The sequence below is a fragment of the Mustelus asterias genome, chromosome 25 (assembly GCF_964213995.1).
Source record: "Mustelus asterias chromosome 25, sMusAst1.hap1.1, whole genome shotgun sequence".
NCBI classification, from domain to species: domain Eukaryota; kingdom Metazoa; phylum Chordata; class Chondrichthyes; order Carcharhiniformes; family Triakidae; genus Mustelus; species Mustelus asterias.
This window is the reverse complement of record NC_135825.1, coordinates 54,725,739-54,748,327: the sequence shown is the minus strand read 5'-3', so window position 1 is coordinate 54,748,327 and position 22,589 is coordinate 54,725,739. Positions and strand designations below refer to the sequence as shown.

At 46.6% G+C, this 22,589-nt stretch overlaps 1 protein-coding gene across 2 annotated transcripts in view; it reads left to right on the top strand.

The window, feature by feature from the left end:
* LOC144479297 (T-complex protein 11-like protein 1) overlaps positions 1-22,589 on the top strand; it is a 59,991-nt gene that overhangs the window by 19,380 nt on the left and 18,022 nt on the right. For both annotated transcript variants that reach the window (XM_078197977.1, XM_078197979.1), the window contains 6 exons: positions 761-893; positions 6,535-6,655; positions 13,376-13,596; positions 15,756-15,892; positions 17,128-17,297; positions 19,508-19,689. In XM_078197977.1, coding sequence (XP_078054103.1) covers positions 761-893; positions 6,535-6,655; positions 13,376-13,596; positions 15,756-15,892; positions 17,128-17,297; positions 19,508-19,689 — 964 coding nt within the window. The remainder of the gene's footprint in view (positions 1-760; positions 894-6,534; positions 6,656-13,375; positions 13,597-15,755; positions 15,893-17,127; positions 17,298-19,507; positions 19,690-22,589) is intronic.

Here is a 22,589-nt window from a genome sequence, read left to right as displayed (position 1 = left end):
AATGAGCAGGTTGGTGTCACTGAGGTAGCATGCTAGTCTTGCCATCAGTCGGGTATCCATGAGTTTAGTGTGACTAAAGCATCCTGAATTGCAGCACACATCTCTCTTATCATGGAATCATACAATCCTACAGTGCAGAAGGAGGCCATTCGGCCCATCGAGCCTGCACTGACCACAATCCCACCTAGGTATCCATGCATATATCCTAGCTAGTCCCCCTGACACTAAGGGGCAACTTTGCATGGCCAATGCACCTAACCTGCCCATCTTTGGACTGTGGGAGGAAATCAGAGCGCCCGGAGGAAACCCACGCAGACACGGGGAGAACGTGCAAACTCCGCACAGTCAGTGACCCAAGACAGGAATCGAACCCAGGTCCCTGGAGCTGTGAGGCAGCAGTGCTAACCACTGTGTGGGGGGATGATGATGTCTGCTGCTGGAGGGATGTGTCAACATCAGTATTTGGGGCAAATGGAAGTATGGAATGAGTGAAAAGTTAGTTCCCCAGATGAGACATCCTCAACTCACATATACTTCCATTACAGTAGTTTTTCCTTGAAATGCTTTTGTTATTTAATAATCCAATGTTCCACTGGGTGATATTTTAAATGGCTCATGGCATTCGCTGTAAAATAGTTCAATTAATTTTTATTCCAAAGTTACAGACATGCATGTTGGCCATTTTATTGTTGATCTGGGAATTGTATCACGCTCATTTTCAATGTAAGGAAACCCTGTCTGTGTTGTATCCCTTCCACAGCCAACCCTCCAAGATTAATATCCATGACGGAAGTTCTGGAAACTGCCCGAGATGTGTCCAACATGGCCATTGCACACGAAATCGTAATAAACAGCAACTTCCGGATCCAGAAGGTGGAATCTCCTCAGAACAGGTGAAGGCCTGATTTACTCTCTCGATTCCGTTAATCGTGCTTCCGATGAATCTGCAGTTGAGCCACACAGACTCATTGTGTGGAATTGTACCATTCCATTGTGTGGGGGTGGGGCTGGAAAATCCAGCGAGTTTGTTCAAAAGTCAACTGACTTCAGCTGGACTGGAAAACCCCGGTGGTGGGAGGGACTGTAAAATTCCGCCTTTCATTTGTATGAAGAAGGTCTCTGGTGAATCCTCAGTTGGCTGATCTCAGCTGGGTTGCTCGGAGAGCAGCCTCAGGGAGTTGGAGGTGAGGCAGAAACATCAGATCCGGCTCCCATTCCTGATTGCAATCTGACAATTCTGACTGAATGTACAAGTTTGCTGAAGGTACGATCAGCCTTGGCTATTGGATAGAGGTTGGATGGAGGCTGCACGGTGGTTAGTGCTGCTGGCTCACAGCTCCAGGGACCTGGGTTCGTTTCCCGGCTTGGGTCAGTGTCTGTGTAGAGTTTGCATGTGCTCCCCGTGTCTGCGTGGGTTTCCTCCGGGTACTCCGGTTTCCTCACACAGTCCAAAGATGTGCGGGATAGGTTGATTGGCCATAAAACATAGGAGCAGAATTAGGCCACTCGGCCCATCGAGTCTGCTCCGCCATTCAATCATGGCTGATTTTTTTCTCATCCCCATTCTCCTGCCTTTTCCTCATAACTCCTGATCCCCTTATTAATCAAGAACCTATCTATCTCTGTCTTAAAGACACTCAATGACCCGGCCTCCACAGCCTTCTGTGGCAAAGAGTTCCACAGATTCACCACTCTCTGGCTGAAGAAATTCCTCCTCATCTCTGTTTTAAAGGATCGTCCCTTTAGCCTGAGGTTGTGCCCTCTGGTTCTAGTATGCCCAATTGCCTCTTAGTTTCCTGAGGTGCGTAGGTTGGAGGGATTAGCAGCATAAATATATGGGGTGATGGGGATAGGGCCTGGGTGGGATTATTGTCAGTGCTGATTCGATGGGCCGAATGACCTCCTTCTGAACTGTAGGGTTTCTATGATGAGGATTTCTATGTAGTATTTTGGTGTTGAGCACTGTTGAGTTTGTCTTTCCTAGGCAGTCCCTCAGAGTTGAGGATAACTCACTTCCACACTAAGAATGGATTCTCAGGTGTCTGAGCATGTTACAAAAGTTTGCATTCGACACATGGGAAGGTGCGCATGTACAAAATTTTAAAATGTGATTGATTCCAGTTACTCTTCCATCACACTGCTCACAAATAGTCAGAGGATATGTTAGCCTAGAATGAGAGAGGAGTGGTGTATATAATCAGTGTGATGCTATACAGATGACTGAGAATCTTTGCAAAATGGTCCCACGGCCCAAAATTCAGAATGTCCCAATGCAGTTTGTAAGCACAAGACGGGCAAGGAGCAAAAGCTCATCAGGCGCCTGACTAGACACATCATGCCGTAAAGCAGCTGGAGTGCCAGAACCATGCTCAAGCCAATCCTCATCCTAATGCAATAGATGTTGAAAGGGTAGCCTTTATTCCATCAGAAAAATAACACTTGTGGCACCCTTTGCACTTTGTTTCCAGTCCCCACAGCTCTCCTGTGCCCTTTGCATTCCTGCCATGTGCCAAGGTGCTCATACCATCATATCAGGAAAGTGCCCCACGCATAGTGGGCGGCAGCAGCACATTTTCTTGGCCCTGACATCCCAGATAATGTCATAAAATAAGCAGAATACTGCGGATGCTGGAAAAACTCAGCCGGTCTGACAGCATCTGTAAAGCAGATGTTTCGCGTCCACTTGGTTCTTCACCTGAACTAAAGAGAGGGAGAATGTGTTAGATATTAAACTGTAGCTGCGAGAGATCGTAACAAGATGGAGCAACCTTCAGAACCAAAGACTATGGTCTGGTGTGGGAGGGAGGGGCAAGGGAGGGTTATTTTATTGAGACAATAAATATATGGGATATTAACAAAAATTACCAGGTAATGTCACCCAGACACTTTCGGTGACACAAGGCTTGCTTGCCACTGAAAGATAGCAAATAGATTGACCTCATTTTACTTGATGGGGTCAGCTCATCATCTGAGCAGCGACAGTGGCATTCGGATTGCATTCTCCACTATCAACATTACCATTGACCAGAAATTGAACTGGACGAGCCAAACAAATACAGTGGCTACAAGAGCAAGTCAGAGGCTAGGAATCATAGAATAGAACCATAGAATCCCTACAGTGCAGAAGGAGGCCATTCGGCCCATCGAGTCTTCACCAACAACAATCCCACTCAGGCCCTACACCTATAACTCCACATATTTACCCCGCTAATCCCTCTAACCTACTCATCTGGGGACACTAAGGGGCAATTTATCATGGCCAATGCACCTAACCCGCACATCTTTGGAGTGTGGGAGGAAACCGGAGCACCCGGAGGAAACCCATGCAGACACGGGGAGAACATGCAAACTCCGCACAGACAGTGACCCGAGTTGGGAATCGAACCCGGGTCCCTGGAGCTTTGAGGCAGCGGTGCAAACCACTGTGCTACCGTGCCGTGCATCCTGTGGAGAGTAACTCACCTCCTGACTCCCCAAAGCCTATCCACCATCTACAAACCATAAATCAGGAGAGCAACGGAATACTGTCCACTTGTCTGGATCAGTGCAGCTCCAACAACATTCGAGAAGCTTGAAACCATCAAGGACAAACAAGCCTGCTTGATTGGCATCCAATCCACAAACATACAGGCCGGAATTTCACCGACCCACCCACCATGGGAATCGGAGCGGGCGAGGGGCGAACCATGGAAAGGTCCGTTGACCTCGGGCAGGATTTTCCGGTTTCGGGACGAGTGAGGTTGTAAAATCCTGTCCAGTGCCACCGCTGATGAACAGTGTGTACCATCTGGGAGGTATACTGCAGGAACTCACCAAGGCTCCTTCAACAGCACCTTCCAAACCCACAGCCACTACCATCTAGAAGGACAAGGGCAGCAAACACATGGGAACACCACCACCTGGAAGTTCCTCTCCAAACCACTCGCCATCCTGACTTGAAATATATCAGCCGTTCCTTCTCTGTTTGTGGGTCAAAATCCTGGAGCTCTCTCTCTAACAGCACTGCGCATGTACCTACACCACAAGGACCACAGCAGTTCAAGTAGTTCATCACCACCTTCTCAAGGGCAATTAGGGATAGGCAATGAATGCTGGTCTGGCCAGCGAAGCTCACATGCCTTGAATTATTTTTGTAAAGTAGTAGTTTCATCATCATTTAGTGAAAGGCGATGTGTGTTACCAATGGAGTTGAACGGATTGGATCTCCCATGTAACTCGGTGGTGGTGGATGATTGTAAACAAAGGAACATTGCACTAAGGCCATTCAGCCCTCTGAGCTTTCTATACCATGAAATAGGATTATGGCTGACCTGGTTGTGGTCTCCACTCCACTTTGCCATCTGCCTTCATAACCTGGACTCCATTGTCCATCAAAAATCTGTCTAACCCTGCCTTGAATATATTCAATGACACAGCCTCTCCTGCTTCCTGAGGAAGAGAATCCCACATACTAGCGACCCTCAGGGAAAAAAATTCTCCTCATCTCCATCTCAAATTATAGACCTCTTAGTTCTCCCAGTTCTAGTCTCCCCCACAGGTGGAAACACATTCCTGGTATCAGCCCTATCATGTGACCTCAGGATCTCATGCATCAATCACATACCCCTCTCATTCTTCTAAACTTCAATGGGTATCAGCCCAAGCTTTTCATAAGATAAGCCCCTCAATGCCACATCAGGCAGAACGGCGGCACAGTGGTTAGCGCTGCTGCCTCACAGTGCCAATGACCCGGGTTCGATTCCAGCCTTGTGTGACTGTGTCTGTGTGGAGTCTGCACGTTCTCCCTGTGTCTGCGTGGGTTTCCTCCGGGTGCTCCGGTTTCCTCTCACACTCCAAAGATGTGTAGGTGGATTAGCGATGGTAAATGAGTTTCGGGGATAAGGCAGAGGGGAAGGTCTGGTAGGATGCTCTTTCGCAGAGTCAGTGCACACTCGATGGGTTGAATGGTCTCTTCTGCATTGTAGGGATTCTATGGAACCCAGGAATGAGTCCCAAGAACCTTCGCTGAACTGCTTCTATTGCAATTATGTCTTTTTTTCAAGTAAGATGAAAACTGTACCCAGTATTCCAAAAATGGTCCTACCAATGCCCTGTACAGCTGCAGTAAAACTTCCCTATTTTTGTGTTCCATTCCCCTTGCAATAAACGCCCATGATCCATCCACCTCCCTGTCACTTGCTGTACCTGCACGCTAATGTTTTGTGATTCATGTACCAGGACCCCCAGATCCCTCTGTGTCATCGAGTTCTGCATTCCCTCTCCGTTTAAATAATATCCTGCTTTTGCATTTTTCCTGCCAAAGTAGACATGTTCACTTTTTCCCACATTATACTCAGTCTAACAGGTTTTTGCCCACCCACTTTATGCGTCTATATCGTTTTACAGACTCTGTCCCTCCTGTTGACAACTTGGCGTTGTTGACAAATTTAGCTACTGTACATTCAGTCCCTTCATCCATATTATTGATGTAGATTGTAAATAGTGGAGGCCGCTGCACAGATCCCTGTGGCAGTCCACTTGCCAACCTGGGAAAAGACCCATTTATCCCTCTCTTTGCTACCTGTTAGCCAACCAATCCTTTACCCATGCTAATATGTTATCCCACACCATGTCATATCATAAAAGCAAAATACTGCGGATGCTGGAATCTGAAACAAAAACAGAAAATGCTGGAAAATCTCAGCAGGTCTGACAGCATCTGTGGAGAGAGAATACAGGGCTAACATTTCGAGTCTGGATGACTTTGTCAGAGTCACACAGATGTAATGTTATCTTGCGTAGTAACCTTTGATGTGGCACCTTCTCAAATGCCTCTGGAAATCCAAGTACAGTACATCCACTGGTTCCCCTTTATCCACCTGTTTGTTACTTCCTCAAAAAAGTCAAATAAATTAGTTAAACTAAATTTCCATTTCACAATCTCAGGTTGACTCTGCCTGATTTTGGAAGTATCTATAACCTCCTTAGTAATGGATTTGAGTAGTTTCCCTCGGACAGATGTCAGACGAACTTAAAATCCTGGCCTAGGAATTCTGAAGTGAGTAACTCATCCTCTGACTCCAAGACGTGTCCACCATCGACAAGACATAAGTCATGAGAGCGATGAGATTTTCTCCACATTGCATTCACCACTTTAAACGTCCACTCCCTCCTACACTGCCCATCAAGTGTACCATCTTCAAGATAAAATGCAACAATTTGCCAAGGCTTCTTCAACAGCACTTTCAAAACCCGTGACTTTACCATCTAAAAAATCAAGGACAGCAGACTCATGTGAGTGTCACCATCCCGAAAGGTCCCCTCCAAGTCACACACCATCCTGACTTGGAACTGTGTCGCTGTTTCTTCATCATCTCTGAGCCAGAACCCCAGAGCTCCCTTCCTAACTGCACTGTGGGTGTTCCTACACCACATGTGCTGCAGTGTCTTCCTTCTGTGCTGCAGTGGTTCTATGATATTGTAACTCATTTGGCATCTCTTGAGATATGGTCACAGGGAAGTTCTCTGTTAAACATCTTTGCATTTCTTTCACAGTTTGGAAAGAAGAGTGAAGGAGATTGTGCACAAAGCTTTCTGGGATAGTTTGCAGGCCCAGTTAAGTGAGACCCCACCACAATTCAGCCAGGCCATCAAACTGCTGCAGGAAGTTAAAGAGGTAAGGGCTGGAGATGGACAGCAGTCCAACTCCGGCTGGAGTGGACCAGATTTAACTTGTGCTAATTGGCTCAGATTTCAATTCTTTTTTTCTGGGAATCACAGGTTGGAATTTAACACTGAAACTTTAAGGCATCTGTTTGTAAAGTTATAGCATCATTCACATTCACTGCTCATCTGTCCAATGAATCAGTCTGTACTATAAAGTGACTTTATAAATCATTCTCGGTTCTGCCAATTTGGTGACATTAGCGATAAAACTGCCAAATCCATATTTACCCTGACACTTGGGCGAGAAAATGTTTGAAAACTTGCTCACATCTTGGCAATTGGGAACCACTAACTGGACTCTTCACTCTGTGCAGACTCTGGCTGTACCAGCCTCCTGCCGTAGGAACTAGGGGGAAACACCGGAGAAGCGGCAACAACTGAGATTTCCATCCTTTGGGCTGTTTCTCTGGCAGTTTCAGCCAATCTTCTACCTTACAGCAGGCAATTAAAAAACAAATTAACAGGCAATTGAGCTGCTAACAAGCCAACTGTCCCATATCTCACACTGCCCAAGCCACTGAATGGTTGGCAGATGCAGACAACTGGGAGTGGGCAGCCCACTTTTGAAAAACACTTTTGGACTTGTGGGAAAGAAGGAGGGTATGGCAGTTTAGGAATGCCCTTTGTGCATCAGCAGCACCACCTCCCCACAAAGATGTTACTTAAACTCCCTTGTTCCTGCCCATCTAAGCTTAGGGCAGCACGGTAGCACAGTGGTTAGCACTGCTGCCTCACAGCGCCAGGGACGCAGGTTCGATTCCCGGCTTGGGTCACCGTCTGTGTGGAGTTTGCACGTTCTCCCCGTGTCTGCGTGGATTTCCTCCGGGTGCTCCGGTTTCCTCCCACATTCCAAAGATGTACAGGTGGATTAGCCATGGTAAATGCACGGGTTTACGGGGATAAGGCAGAGGGGAAGGTCTGGGTGGGATGCTCTTTCGCAGACTCAGTGCACACTCGATGGGTTGAATGGCCTCTTCTGCATTGTAGGGATTCTATGGAACCCAGGAATGAGTCTTAAGAACCTTCGCTGAACTGCTTCTATTGCAATTATGTCTTTTTTTCAAGTAAGGAGACAAAAACTGTACACAGTATTCCAAAAATGGTCCTACAGCTGCAATAAATTTTATGCTAATCCATCTTTTATTGTTTTTGATTGGGATGCTGTCTCAGAATCATAGAATCCCTACGGTGCAGAAGGAGACTATTTGATCCATCGAGTCTGCACCCACTCTCCGACAGAACATCCCACCCAGGCCCTATCCACGTAACCCCATGTATTCACCTCGCTAGTTGCCCAATCTACACGTCATGGGACACTAAGGGACAATTTAGCATGGCCAATCCACCTAACCTGCACATCTTTGGACTGTGGGAGGAAACCGGAGCGCCCGGAGGAAACCTGTCTTTCACAGGTTTATCCATAAAATAAAACGGGCATTTCTTTTAAAACAAACAATACACTTGATTCTTGATATCAACAAACCTGAAATGTATAAACCACCCAGTCAGGAGACGAGAACTTCATACAATCATTGCGAGGATAAGTTGTCTTCACAGTTGGATCCATGATTCTATATCTTGGGAATTTAATGGTGTGGAGATGCCGGCATTGGACTGGGGTGGGCACAGTAAGAAGTCTCACAACACCGGGTTAAAGTCCAACAGGTTTACTTGGAATCACGAGCTTTCGGAGCGCTGCCCCTTCATCAGGTGAGTGGAGAGGTAGGTTTCACAAACACGGCATATATAGACAGAGGAACAATTGTACGATAATGGTTGGAAGAATCACATTCCAGTCATTATCTTGCAATTGTGCCTCTGTCTATATATGCTGCATTCGTGAAACCTACCTCTCCACTCACCTGATGAAGGGGCAGCGCTCCGAAAGCTTGTGATTCCAAATAAACCTGTTGGACTTTAACCTGGTGTTGTGAGACTTCTTATTGGGAATTTAATGATTGGGAGAGGGGCCTGCTGCCACTCTGCAGGGATCGGTTGCGGGGGGAGGAGAGGGGGCCTGCTGCCACTCTGCAGGGATCAGTGGGGGTATGGGGGGCAGGAAGAGGGCGTGAGAGGATGGCATACAGGAGTAGAGCTGCTGGTCTGAACTGAAGCTGACCTCTTGCTGGTTTTAGAACGTGGAACATAGAACATAGAACAGTACAGCACAGAACAGGCCCTTCGGCCCACGTTGTTGTGCCGAGCTTTGTCTGAAACCCAGATCAAGCTATTTCCTTCCTATCATCCCGAAGTACTCCATGTGCCTATCCAATAGCTTCTTAAATGTTCCTAAAGTTTCTGACTCCACTATCCCTGCAGGCAGTCCATTCCACACCCCAACCACTCTCTGAGTAAAAAACATACCTCGGACATCCTTCCTATATCTCCCACCATGAACCCTATAGTTATGCCCCCTTGTAATAGCTCCATCCACCCGAGGAAATAGTCTTTGAACATTCACTCTATCTATCCCCCTCATCATCTTATAAATCTCTATCAAGTCTCCTCTCAACCTCCTCCGCTCCAAAGAGAAAAGCCCAAGTACCCTCAACCTTTCCCCATAAGACCTACCCTCCAAACCAGGCAGCATCCTGGTAAATCTCCTTTGCACTCTTTCCAGTGTCTCCACATCCTTCTTATAGTGAGGTGACCAGAACTGCACACAATATTCCAAATGTGGTCTCACCAAGGTCCTGTACAGTTGCAGCATAACCCCACGGCTCTTAAACTCAAACCCCCTGTTAATGAACGCCAACACACTATAGGCCGCCTTCACGGTTCTATCCACCTGAGTGGCAACCTTCAGAGATCTATGGATATGAACCCCAAGATCTCTCTGTTCCTCCACATTCTTCAGAACCCGACCTTTGACCCTGTAATCCACATTTAAATTTGTCCTACCAAAATGAATCACCTCGCATTTGTCAGGGTTAAACTCCATTTGCCATTTTTCAGCCCAGCTCTGCATCCTATCTATATCTCTTTGCAGCCTACAACAGCCCTCCACCTCATCCACTACTCCACCAATCTTGGTGTCATCAGCAAATTTACTGATTCACCCTTCAGCCCCCTCCTCCAAGTCATTTATAAAAATGACAAATAGCAGAGGACCAAGCACTGATCCCTGTGGCACTCCGCTGGTAACCGATTTCCAGTCCGAAAATTTTCCATCCACCGCCACCCTCTGTCTTCTGTTAGATAGCCAGTTACCTATCCAATCGGCCAAACTTCCCTCTATCCCACACATCCTTACTTTCTTCATAAGCCGACCATGGGGGACTTTATCAAACGCCTTACTAAAATCCATGTTTATGACATCAACTGCACTACCTTCATCTACATACTTTGTTACCTCCTCAAAAAATTCTATCAAATTTGTGAGGCAAGACTTGCCCTTCACAAATCCGTGCTGACTATCCCGGATTAAGCTGCATCTTTCTAAATGGTCGTAAATCCTATCCCTGAGGACCTTTTCCATCAACTTACCGACCACCGAAGTAAGACTAACCGGCCTATAATTACCAGAGTCATTTCTATTCCCTTTCTTAAACAGAGGAACCACATTCGCCACTCTCCAGTCCTCTGGCACCACCCCCGTGGACAGTGAGGACGCAAAGATCAATGCCAAAGGCTCTGCTATCTCATCCCTTGCCTCCCAAAGACTCCTAGGATATATTTCATCAGGCCCAGGGGACTTATCAACTTTCAGTTTATTCAAAATTGCTGGTACATCTTCCCTCCAAACATCTACTTCCTCCAGCCTATCAGCCTGTGACACCCTCTCTTCCTCAAAAACATGGCCCCTCTCCTTGGTGAACACCGAAGAAAAGTATTCATTCATCACCTCGCCTATCTCTCCTGACTCCATGCACAAATTCCCACTGCCGTCCTTGACCGGCCCTAACCTCACCCTGGTCATTCTTTTATTCCTCACATAAGAGTAAAAAGCCTTGGGGTTTTCCTTGATCCGACCCGCCAAGGACTTCTCATGCCCCCTCCTAGCTCTCCTAAGCCCCTTTTTCAGCTCATTTCTTGCTAACTTGTAACCCTCCATCGAGCCAACTGAACCTTGTTTTCGCAACCTTACATATGCTTCCTTCTTCCTCTTGACAAGACATTCCACCTCTTTTGTGAACCATGGTTCCCTCACTCGGCCATTTCCTCTCTGCCTGGCAGGGACATACCTATCAAGGTCACGCAGTATTTGTTCCTTGAAAAAGTTCCACTTTTCATTAGTGCCTTTCCCTGACAATTTTTGTTCCCATCCCATGCTTCCTAATTCCTGCCTGATTGCATCATAATTACCTCTCCCCCAATTGTAAACCTTGCCCTGCCGTATGGCCCTCTCCCTCTCCATTCCAATAACAAAAGACACCGAATTGTGGTCACTATCTCCAAAGTGCTCTCCCACAACCAAATCCAACACTTGGCCCGGTTCATTTCCCATTACCAAATCCAATGTGGCCCCACCTCTTGTCGGCTTATCCACATATTGTGTCAGGAAACCCTCCTGCACACACTGCACAAAAACTGCCCCATCCGAACTATTCGACCTATAAAGGCTCCAATCAATATTTGGAAAGTTAAAGTCCCCCATGCCAACTACCCTGTGACCCCCACACATATCCATAATCTGCTTAGCAATTTCTTGCTCCACATCTCTATTACTATTTGGGGGCCTATAGTAAACTCCTAACAACGTGACCGCTCCTTTCCTATTCCTAACCTCAGCCCATATTACCTCTGTAGGCAGATCCCCTTTGAAATGCCTTTCTGCAGCCGTTACACTCTCCTTGATTAACAGTGCCACTCCACCACCTCTTTTACCAGCTACCCTACACTTACTGAAACATCTATACCCCGGAACTTCCAACAACCATTCCTGTCCTTGTTCTACCCATGTCTCCGTAATGGCCACAATATCGTAGTCCCAAGTACCAATCCACGCCCCAAGTTCACCTACCTTATTTCGGATGCTCCTTGCATTGAAGTAGACACACTTCAACCCACCTTCTTGTCTGCTGGTACCCACCTTTGACCATGATACCCTTCCCAGTACCTCACTACACTCACTGACCTCCGGACTACAACTCCTTTTCCCATCCCCCTGACAAATTAGTTTAAACCCCCCCGAAGAGCTGTAGCAAATTTCCCTCCCAGGATATTGGTGCCCCTCTGGTTCAGGTGCACCCCGTCCTGTTGGTACAGGTCCCACCTTCCCCAGAAAGTGTTCCAATTATCCACATAGCTGAAACCCTCCCTCCTACACCATCCCTGCATCCATGTGTTTAACTGCACTCTCTCCCTGTTCCTCAACTCGCTATCCCGTGGCACCGGCAACATACCAGAGATGACAACCTGTTTTGTCCTGGCTCTCAGCTTCCACCCAAGCTCCCTGAATTCCTGTTTTAAATCCCCGTCCCCTCTCTTACCTCTGTCTTTGGTGTCGACGTGCACCACGACTTGTGACTGTTCCCCCTCCCCCTTTAGAATCCTGAAGACACGGTCGGAGATGTCACAGACCCTGGCATCCGGGAGGCAACATACCATCCGTGAGTCTCTCTTGTTGCCACAGAACCTCCTATCTATCCCGCTAACAAACGAGTCCCCAATAACTATAGCTCTACCACTCTCCCCCTTTCCCTTCTGAGCCACAGGGACGGACTCAGCGCTGGCGATCTGGTCACTGCGGCTCACCACTGGTAGGTCGCCCCCCTCACCTGTATCCAAAGTGGAATACTTGTTGCTAAGGGTAACGACCACAGGGGATCCCCGCTCCGACTGCTTCCTCCCAGCCCCTCTCACTGTCACCCATCTATTTTCATTCCCTGGAGCAACTATATCCCTGAAGCTTGTGTCTATGGCCCTCTCTGCCTCCCTGATGACCCTAAGCTCATCCACCTCCAGCTCCAGCTCCCTAACGCGGTCTTGGAGGAGCTGCAGATGGGTGCACCTCCCACAGGTGTAATCAGCAGGGACACTGACGGTGTCCCTCACCTCAAACATTCTGCAGGAGGAACATTGCACTGCCTTCACTTCCATCCCCTCCATATAACTTACTGCTACAAAGAAAAAGAATTGCTCCAATGGAACACTGAACCCTTTTCCCCTTCCTCCGAGTGCACCGGGAAAGAAGTTTAAAAAGCAGGAACACAGAGCGGTGACAGTTTAAAAAGCAGGAACACAGAGCGGCGACAGTTTAAAAATCAGGAACACAGAGCGGCGACAGTTTAAAAAGCAGGAACACAGAGCGGCGACAGTTTAAAGAGCAGGAACACAGAGCGGCGACAGTTTAAAGAGCAGGAACACAGAGCGGATTATATCCAAATTATATCCAAACAACTGAGATTAAATCCAAACAACTGATATTAAACCCAAACAACTGAGATTAAATCCAAATAACAGAGATTAAATCCAAACAACAGAGATTAAATCCAAACAACAGAGATTAAATCCAAACAACAGAGATTAAATCCAAACAACAGAGATTAAATCCAATCAACTGAGATCAAACCCAAACAAACTGAGATTAAATCCAAACAACTGAGATTAAACCCAAACAAACTGAGATTAAATCCAAACAACTGAGATTAAATCCAAACAACTGAGATTAAATCCAAACTGAGATGAAATCCAAACAACTGAGATTAATTTTTTTTCTTCTCTTTAGTCACTGTTGTCTCTCCTGCTTCCTGGTCACACCCGTTTACGGGCTCAGATTGGTGAAGTGCTGGACATGGAGTTGATTGAACAGCAAGCTGAACACAATGCACTGGATATCCAGCGACTGGCTGGCTTCATCATAGGCATGATGGCAACTCTGTGTGCGCCAGTCAGGGACGCAGAGATTAAGAAGCTGAAGGGCCTCACGGAGACTGTATCACTCTTCAGGTATGTTTGGTGGGGCGAGGATGTGTGAGGGGGTGACATTGTAAACTCTAAATATTCTTCTTATGACTTTCATTCCTCTCCGCCTCCTCAAAGACTCTCCTCAGAGTGTACCTCCTTGACTCTGTCCCGATATCTCATGTGACCCAGGGTCAGCTTTTGTTTGTTAACATTCCTGTGAAGATTTTATTTATTAGTCACAAGTAAGGCTTACATTAACACTGCAATGAAGTTACTGTGAAATTCCCCTAGTCGCCACAGTCCAGCGCCTATTTGGTTAATGCACCTAACCAGCACGTCTTTCAGACTGAGAGGAAACCAGAGCACCCAGAGGAAATCCACGGGGAGAACGTGCAGACTCCACACAGACAGTGACCCAAGTTGGGAATCGAACCCGGGTCCCTGGCGCTGTGAAGCAGCACTGCTAACCGCTGTGTCACCGTGCCGCCCATGAAGTGCTCTGGGATGCTTTACTACATTCATGGTGTTATATAAATGCAAGTTGTTGTTGTGGTCTAGGAGAGTCATGGGTTGGCATAGTGGCACAGTGGTTAGCACTGCTGCCTCACAGCGCCAGTGGGTTCGATTCCCGGCTCGGGTCACAGTCTGTGCGGAGTTTGCGCGTTCTCCCCGTGTCTGCGTGGGTTTCTTCCAGGTGCTCCGGTTTCACCCACAGTCCAAAGATGTGCGGGTTAGGTTGATTGGCCATGCTAAATTGACCCGAGTGTCAGGTGGTTAGTAGGGTAAATAAATACTCGATGGGCCGAATGGCCTCCTGCACTGTAGGATTCGATGATTCTGAGTCAGCTCAAACAATACTCTTGCAAAAAACATAGTAAAGCCATCTACAGCCAATGTGTCGACTGAGCTCACATCTTCACCTTTAATGCTGCTACGTTAGTCATGTTGTAAGGTGTTGCTTTTAATAAGGTTTTCATAGTCTTAGATAGTTCAACAGGAAGTATTTATTAACTACTAGAAACTGCATACATAGATACAGTAAAGGTCTCCATGCTTGCTTCTACACACAGCTCTGCCAACATTAGACTGACCCCCAGGTCTGGGTTACGTGTCCTCTTAATCATTGTGGACCGTACTGTACTCAATTCCACGTGAACCTTCTTGTTCCAGATCTTTATACTAAAGTTGGGTGTGATATCCCTTTGCAAATCTATGCTTGATTTTGTTTATATCTCCATAAATGTTTAACCGGTTTTCTAGAAGTTTCCTACACATCAGGGGCCCATCGAGTCTGCACCGACCACAATCCCACCCTGACTCTATCCCCGTAACCCCACATATTTACCCTGCTAATCCCCCTGACACTCGGGTCAATTTAGCATGGCCAATCAAACTAACCCGCACTTTGGACTGTGGGAGGAAACCGGAGCACCCGGAGGGAAACCCACGCAGACACGGGGAGAATGTGCAGACTCCACACAGACAGTGACTCGAGGCCAGAATTGAACCCGAGTCTCTGGCACTGTGAGACAGCAGTGCCAACCACTGTGCCACCATGCCGCCCTTCTGGATCTGCCCTTCTGGATCCGATGATTATTCATTCACCATATATGCCCATCTACTTTATAAAGTCATCCAAGCCACCAATGGGACTATCACACTTCACTTTGCATTGTTATTTTTATTTATTAGTGTCACAAGTAAGCTTACATTAACACTGCAGTGAAGTTACTGAGGGAGAATTTAGCACGGTCAATGCACCATAACCAGCATGTCTTTCGGACTGTGGGAGGAAACCGGAGCACCCAGAGAAAACCCACGCAGACATGGAGAGAACATGCCGACAGTGACCCAAACCGACAATTGAACCCGGCACTGTAAACTATCAAAACTCATTGATTAGGTCAGAACCTCCCACCGTCTGAAAGATGTGTTGGTTAGGGGTGCATTGGCCGTGCTAAATTCTCCCTCAGTGTAACCGAACAAGCGCTGGAGTGTGGCGACTAGGGGATTTTCACAGTAACTTCATTGCAGTGTTAATGTAAGCCGACTTGTGACACTAATAAATAAATTTTATAAATAAATAAATCTCATTGTCCCCCCCCCCACCCCACTCAGATGCAGACTCGGCATATCCGAGTGAAACATATCGCCAAGAGAAGAATGAAATCTCTAATCGCTCTGACTTTACCATCTCTTAGGGAGATCTTCCGTGTGCTTGACCTGATGAAGATCGACATGGCAAACTTTACCATGAAGGCCTTGAAGCCTCATCTACAACAAGAGTCCATCCAGTATGAACGCAGCAAGTTCCAGGAGTTCCTCAACAAACAGCCCAGTAAGCAAAAATACTGTGGATGCTGGAAATCTGAAATAAAAGCAGAAAATGCTGGATAGACTCAGCAAGTCTGGCAGCATCTGCAGAGAGAGAAACACAGCTAACATTTCCAGTCCAGAGTTTCAGTGTAAGGGTCATTGCCTTGGCCTGTTCTGGCACTGAGCCACTGAGAAGATAAGCTGCAGGAATTAAAGAGAGTTAATGCAAAGAATTGCCTGAGAACTGGGAAGAAAGAGTTGTGAGCTCAAAGAGAGGGGAGAATATGGAGCTGATGGGGTGGAGGGTGGGGAAAGAATTGCTTTGCTCACTGAGTTACTGTCTTAATTCTGAATGCAGTTGCAATGTTGCTGCATATATTGTAGTCACAGTGATTCCGCCCTCCTTCAAAGGAGTGTTAAATATAATTATTTTGTGTACATTTAGGAAGAGACTGAGAAAATATAGCTTTAAAATCGGCCAAGATTCCATGAACAACCTTACAGACTAAAATAAATCTGACTAAGAACAAAGAACAGTGTAGGCCCTTCGGCCCTCCAAGCCTGCACCGATCATGATGCCTTCCTAAGCTAAAACCGTATGCATTTACGGAGTCCGTATCCTTCCCTTCCCATCCTATGAATGTATTTGTCCAGTTGCCCCTTAAATGCCGCTATTGTACCTGTTCCCACCACCTCCTCGGGCAGCGCGTTCCAGACATTCACCATTCTCTCTGTAAAAAAAAAAATTGCCTCGCACATCTCCTCTAAACTTTTCCCCACGCACCTTAAACCTATGTCCCCTAGTACTTGACTCTTCTACCCTAGGAAAGAGCATCTGACTCTCCATTCTGTCCATGCCGCTCAGACTAGAGGCAGTAGGGAAGCAGTAGTCAATATTTTGCGCGCGTGAGGCTTCACATTGTAAACTGGGCCTTAACATGCGATTCCTATGGGCTTGTATTGTTCTTGATCCCTGGACTAAAACCAGTTTGCAAATTCAGATCCTCAGTTCAATTTCACCAACTCCCACGCACCACCTAAAAGAGGAAACTGTATCCTGACCAACACTTCACGTTATATATCTTTCACAAGCCAAGATCCAAAATTGTTTGTAGGTCTCTTTTTTTTCCACCGGTCAGGAATCAAACCGAGGACCTTATGGGTTTTATTTGGCTGGTGGGTGGATGAAGGCTGAGCCAGTGAAGGAGTAGTTTCCTATCATGCCGTTGTTACCTTTATCCTTCTCCCATTTCTCAGATGCTTTGGAGCACACGACCGCGTGGCTGAAGGCAGCAACTGAAGAAACTGCCAGTTTAGTCTTACCATCTCGTGGCAACGGACCAGCGGTGGTGAGCCCCACAGTGGTGCTGAACCAAGGCTTTATGAACTTGCTGAGATGGGACAAGGACACTGACGCTTATCCAGAGGTAAGCACCAAGTCATCAGTGAGTGGAGAGTGCCTATTTGAACATGTTAAGGAGTGCTGTGCTCAGCACTTACTGTTGTTGCCACGCTGGGGTCTGCAGATAGCCTGCTGCGTACTGCAAGGGGGCAAGTACTCCCAATAAAGACAAGCAATCTCAAACTGACATGACAAATAAGGGCCTTCATGGACTTAGGCACCACCATTCCATTTCCCCATTCAAAATGCAACAAGTGTGCCAGAATCAATGAGATTAGTCCTACAACTTCTAATTAACAGAGGATATTGATTCATACAGTGCATAGGTGGGACTGAATTGATATTAATAGACATCGTGTTATTGTGTTATTTTAAATTAAAGCCTGAGCTTCCCACTAGCTTACAGCCTCATTCTTGTGGTGGTTGGTTCTGCTGTCTACACTCTGCTCCGCAGTCACACCTGCACAGACCTTCTCCAGTCTCTCACTCTTTGATCCCGGCCACACACAGCTGAATGACCTAACAATGCCGCTTTATTGTGTGAACACAAGTGTTGACTTCAGCAGTGCAACAACATGGAAAGAAGGTGTGTAATGAGAAAGGCAGGGACATGCACTGCCGTCATTCGGTGGTCTCAGGCTAATTGGTATACATGTGTGGAGCTAGATTGTCATGATAGTGATGGAGCTGTGTCCTCTTCGCGTCCCACCTTCCTCTACTCAGTCACTCACTGCCATTGTTCTGGAGTGGTCCTGTACACAATTCCTATTGATAGGTGGGAGTGTTTTGTGTGGTTTCAGGATGAGACACAAGGCCTAGGGTCAAACTCAGCCTAGTGCCCTGAACAAAATTGAACAAGCCTTGGCAATTGCAGATAAGGGCCATATTTATTGGTCAAGAGATGGGCCCCATGACCTTTTGCCCCATAGGGTTTTGGAAAGTTCAGGACCATTTCTGGAGACAATACACGCTAATGTTCCATCATACCTTCTGCGCAATTAACCCCAAAAGGCAATCCGACGTCAGAAAAACAAACAAATTGGAAAGAAATAAAATAGAATCTATTTAGCAATTGATTTTTGCAGTTGGCAGCACTGAAGGCAAGACTCACTGCAAGAACAACAGCTGCGAATGGGTTTCCTGGTCTCTTGTTAAGAAGCTGGGAAGTAGTCCATCTCGTGCAACAATCTAAACTCAACAGATCATTCCTGCAACAATTTAAATTCAAAATAGTCATCAAAGTTCAGGTTTATCTTGATGATAGGCTTGCTTCAAGTTATTTATTAAGAGTAAATGAATGGCATTGTCTGCACCTGAAACTGTCGACCATTCCTGGAGCCAATTTCACATTTGTCTGCACCCAGAGAGGACGATTAATATTGTTCGTTCCTCGCCCACCCACACCCCCGCCACCTCACTGCTTTTGTCAGATCGTGTTCCCTTCCAAACGAACAGAGATGGCAAAATGAAATTCTTTATGGATCCTAATGGGGGAGGGGCAAAGCACTGAGATGGGAAGAAAACAATCAAAATGGAGAAAGGAAAACGTGCAGCCTCCAGGATATAACTGAAGTCCACTCACAACTGGAGAACGTCATCGCTGTCTCTGAATGAAAAATTGTTCTGCAAATAAAACTCAGCACAATGAGCTGTGGGGAAGCCAGACTGTGTCATCCCCAAAGGAGCAGAAGCCTCCAATTCTCACCAAGATTACTTTCGGAGGGATGAACACTTTTACCAGGTTCCCCCAGGTCAGGGTTTTTGTTTTGTTTGTTCTTATCACTCTTCTTTTCCTGAAGGTGCAGGGACACCGTTCCTGGGTGTTGGCAGACCTCCCAGTCTGGTGACCAAGTGGCCCTTGCTGTGTGATTCTGTGCTGTGGGTGTTTGTGAGCTATTCACCTCCCACAGTAAACTCCAGTCCCAATGTGCACCCTGCATGTTGTCCAGCACTCAACGACAATCGGGTATTGGGACCTGGGCTGGCTTCATTTTTGACCAATGTCCCTATAGTCCAAAGTCTGCCTGGGCCTATTCTAACGCACACAATACGGTGCTGGCTACTTCTAATTAGTCACCACAGACAAAAAAAGTCAAAGCAGTCTTAACCGAGTTTAAAGGAGCTGACACTCCGCCTATCCCTCAGTCCCAGTGTTTAGCAGTGATTTACTGGATGCCATACTCTTCCTGTTTACTAACAACACAAACCTACACATTTCTGTTCCTCCCCATGCAGACTGTGCTGATGGACAGATCGCGTCTACAGGAGCTGCAGCAGAGAGTTGACCAGCTGACTCTGGTGGCCTCCATCCTATTGGTAACCAGTAATACTGCAGGAGCAGCTATTGGTGGTTTGCCTGGGTTTGTAGATAAAGTAAAGCAGGTCACTGGTGCCCTGGTGAATGGGCTGAATGACAAGTAAGTTAATCTGACCAGCTGCGTCTCCAGGAGGCGATAGCAGAGTATATTCAGCACTTGCTATAATTACAACTCTGTTCCTGCAGTGTATGCAGGTGAAAATGTTGCAGATTGCAAAACAACTCTCAGCTGCGAGAGTATAGACAGACATCTGCGTGGTTCGCTATTTCCCAGTAACTGTGGAAGGCCGATGACCTAATGAACAGCACCTCCAGTTTTACTCTTGCCCTCTTGTGTTCTGATCAACCGGTAGGTTTGGGAATAGGAAGCCCTTTCACCCTGTTTGATTCCATCATTCCTGAACACTAACTCTACAGCCTACCCCGTCCAGCATTGAACCGTCTTTTAACTGTCCAGTCCTGGCCTCCAACACCATCACACGACAGATTCCACCTTTCAATCATCCTCAATCTAAAGACATCTGAAAGTTAAAGTTTATTTATTAGTCACAAGCAAAGCTTACACCAACACTGCAATGAAGTTTACTGTGAAATTCCCCTAGTCGCCACACTCCGGCACCTGTTTGGATCAATGCACCCTAACCGGCACATCTTTCAGACTGTGGGAGGAAACCGGAGCACCCAGAGGAAACCCACGCAGACACGGGGAGAATGTACAAACTCCACACAGTGACCCAAGCTGGGAATTGAACCTGGGTCCCTGATGCTGTGAGGCAGCAGTGCTAACCACTGTGCCACCATGTGCAGAAAATCTTTCTGATCTTGGACTGTTTAGTCTTGCCTTCCCCAGCCACAGAGTCATGTTTTCTCTGACTTTCTTCAGCAATGGGCCTCCATATCCTGGCTCGCCTCCTCTGTTAAAGTTTTATATATATGTGTATTAATATTTTGTATATTAATGACCCCACTGTACCTCCCCTGCTGATCACGATGGCCCTACTTTTGTTGACCAAATGCAGATGGTTAATCATGGGAAAGGCCTCGTTTTAAGCTTTTAAACCAAGAAAGTCTTCCCAGCTTCATTCGCTTTCAGAGCTACCAGAGGCGTTTTAGAGGGTAAAGCTAAAAACTGTGACTGAATGTTGGCTGTTACAGGCTGAGAATCAGTCATTTTATTGAACTTTTGAAATATCCCTAGTCTTACAATTGTTTGCCCAACATATAGAGTCATAGAGGTTTACAGCATGGAAACAGGCCCATCGGCCCAACTTGTCCATGCCACCCTTTTTCTTTTTAAACCCCTAAACTAATCCTAATTGCCCGCATTTGGCCCATATCCCTCTATACCCATCATATCCATGTAATTGTTTAAATGCTTTCTAAAAGACAAGTTTGTACCCACCTCTACTACTACCTCTGGCAGCTTGTTCCAGACACTCACCACCCTCTGTGTGAAAAACTTGCCCCTCTGCACCCTTTGATATCTCTCCCCTCTCACCTTAAACCTATGCCCTCTAGTTTTAGACTCCCCTACCTTTGGGAAAAGATATTGACTATCTAGCTGATCTGTGCCCCTCATTATTTTAAAGACCTCTATAAGGTCACCCCTCAGCCTTCTACGCTCCAGAGAAAAAAGTCCCAGTCTATCCAGCCTCTACTTATAACTGAAACCATCAAGTCCCAGTAGCATCCTAGTAAATCTTTTCTGCACTCTTTCCAGTTTAATAACATCCTTTCTATAATAGGGTGACCAGAACTGTACACAGTATATATAATAAATATAGGGTACATGATTGTTCAGGAATACTGGTGTATTTCACGTATAACAAGTAAAGCAGGTGGTCAAAAGGCTGAAATATTGGTCAAAGTCTTTGACAGACTTGAGGAGATAGAGGGCACAACTTGCTGCCTGTTCACGCCATGCTCCCGCTGTAACAAAGACCAAGAATTTGGCAAAAGCCAAACCTCCGTTCACTGCAGCGGGATGGGAAACAGTTGGAAAATTCCAGCCATCGAGTCATTAAGGCATGCTGGCTCCCATAGAGTAACCCAATCGTCCCCATTCCTCTGCTGTAGTTCCTTGGGGGCCCTGTTTTTCCCCTCAAGTGCATGTACAAATTTCCTTTTGAAATTAGTCATTATCTCTGCTTCCAAGATATCTTTAGAAACGATAGTGAGTTTTAAGGGGCATCTTGACAAATACATGAATAGGATGGGAATAGAGGGATGTGGTCCCCGGAAGGGTAGGGGGTTCTAGTTCAGTCGGTAGCATGGTCGGTGCAGACTTGGAGGGCCGAAAGGGCCTGTTCCTGTGCTGTAATTTGCTTGTTCTTTGTTCATGCCAGTAAGCGGTGAGTTTCAGATCATTAGTACTCACTGTGTAAAGAAACATCTACCCCAACACCTCCAGCCCAAAACCTGTGTCTGCTAGTTCTTGTACTGTTGGTGAATGGAAACAGCTTTGTTTTGTCTATCTTATCTAAACCTGTCACAATCTGTGGGCTTGCGGTGGACTGAAAAGATTGAGTATGTGGACTTTAACAAAGAGGTTGTGCTGGAATCTTTGAATGGCATCAAGATAGATAAGTCACCGGGTCCGGATGGGATGTACCCCAGGTTACTGTGGGAGACGAGGGAAGAGATTGCAGAGCCTCTGGTGATGATCTTTGCGTCGTCGATGGAGACGGGAAAGGTGCCGAAGGATTGGAGGATTGCGGATGTGGTTCCTATTTTCAAGAAGGGGAATAGGGATAGCCCAGGAAATTACCGACCGGTGAGTCTAACCTCAGTGGTTGGTAAGTTGATGGAGAAGATCCTGAGGGACAAGATTTATGAGCATTTGGAGAGGTTTAGTATGCTCAAGAATACTCAGCATGGCTTTGTCAAAGGCAGATCGTGCCTTACGAGTCTGGTGGAGTTCTTCGAAAATGTGACTAAACACATTGACGAAGGGAAAGCGGTAGATGTGGTTTATATGGATTTTAGCAAGGCGCTCGAAAA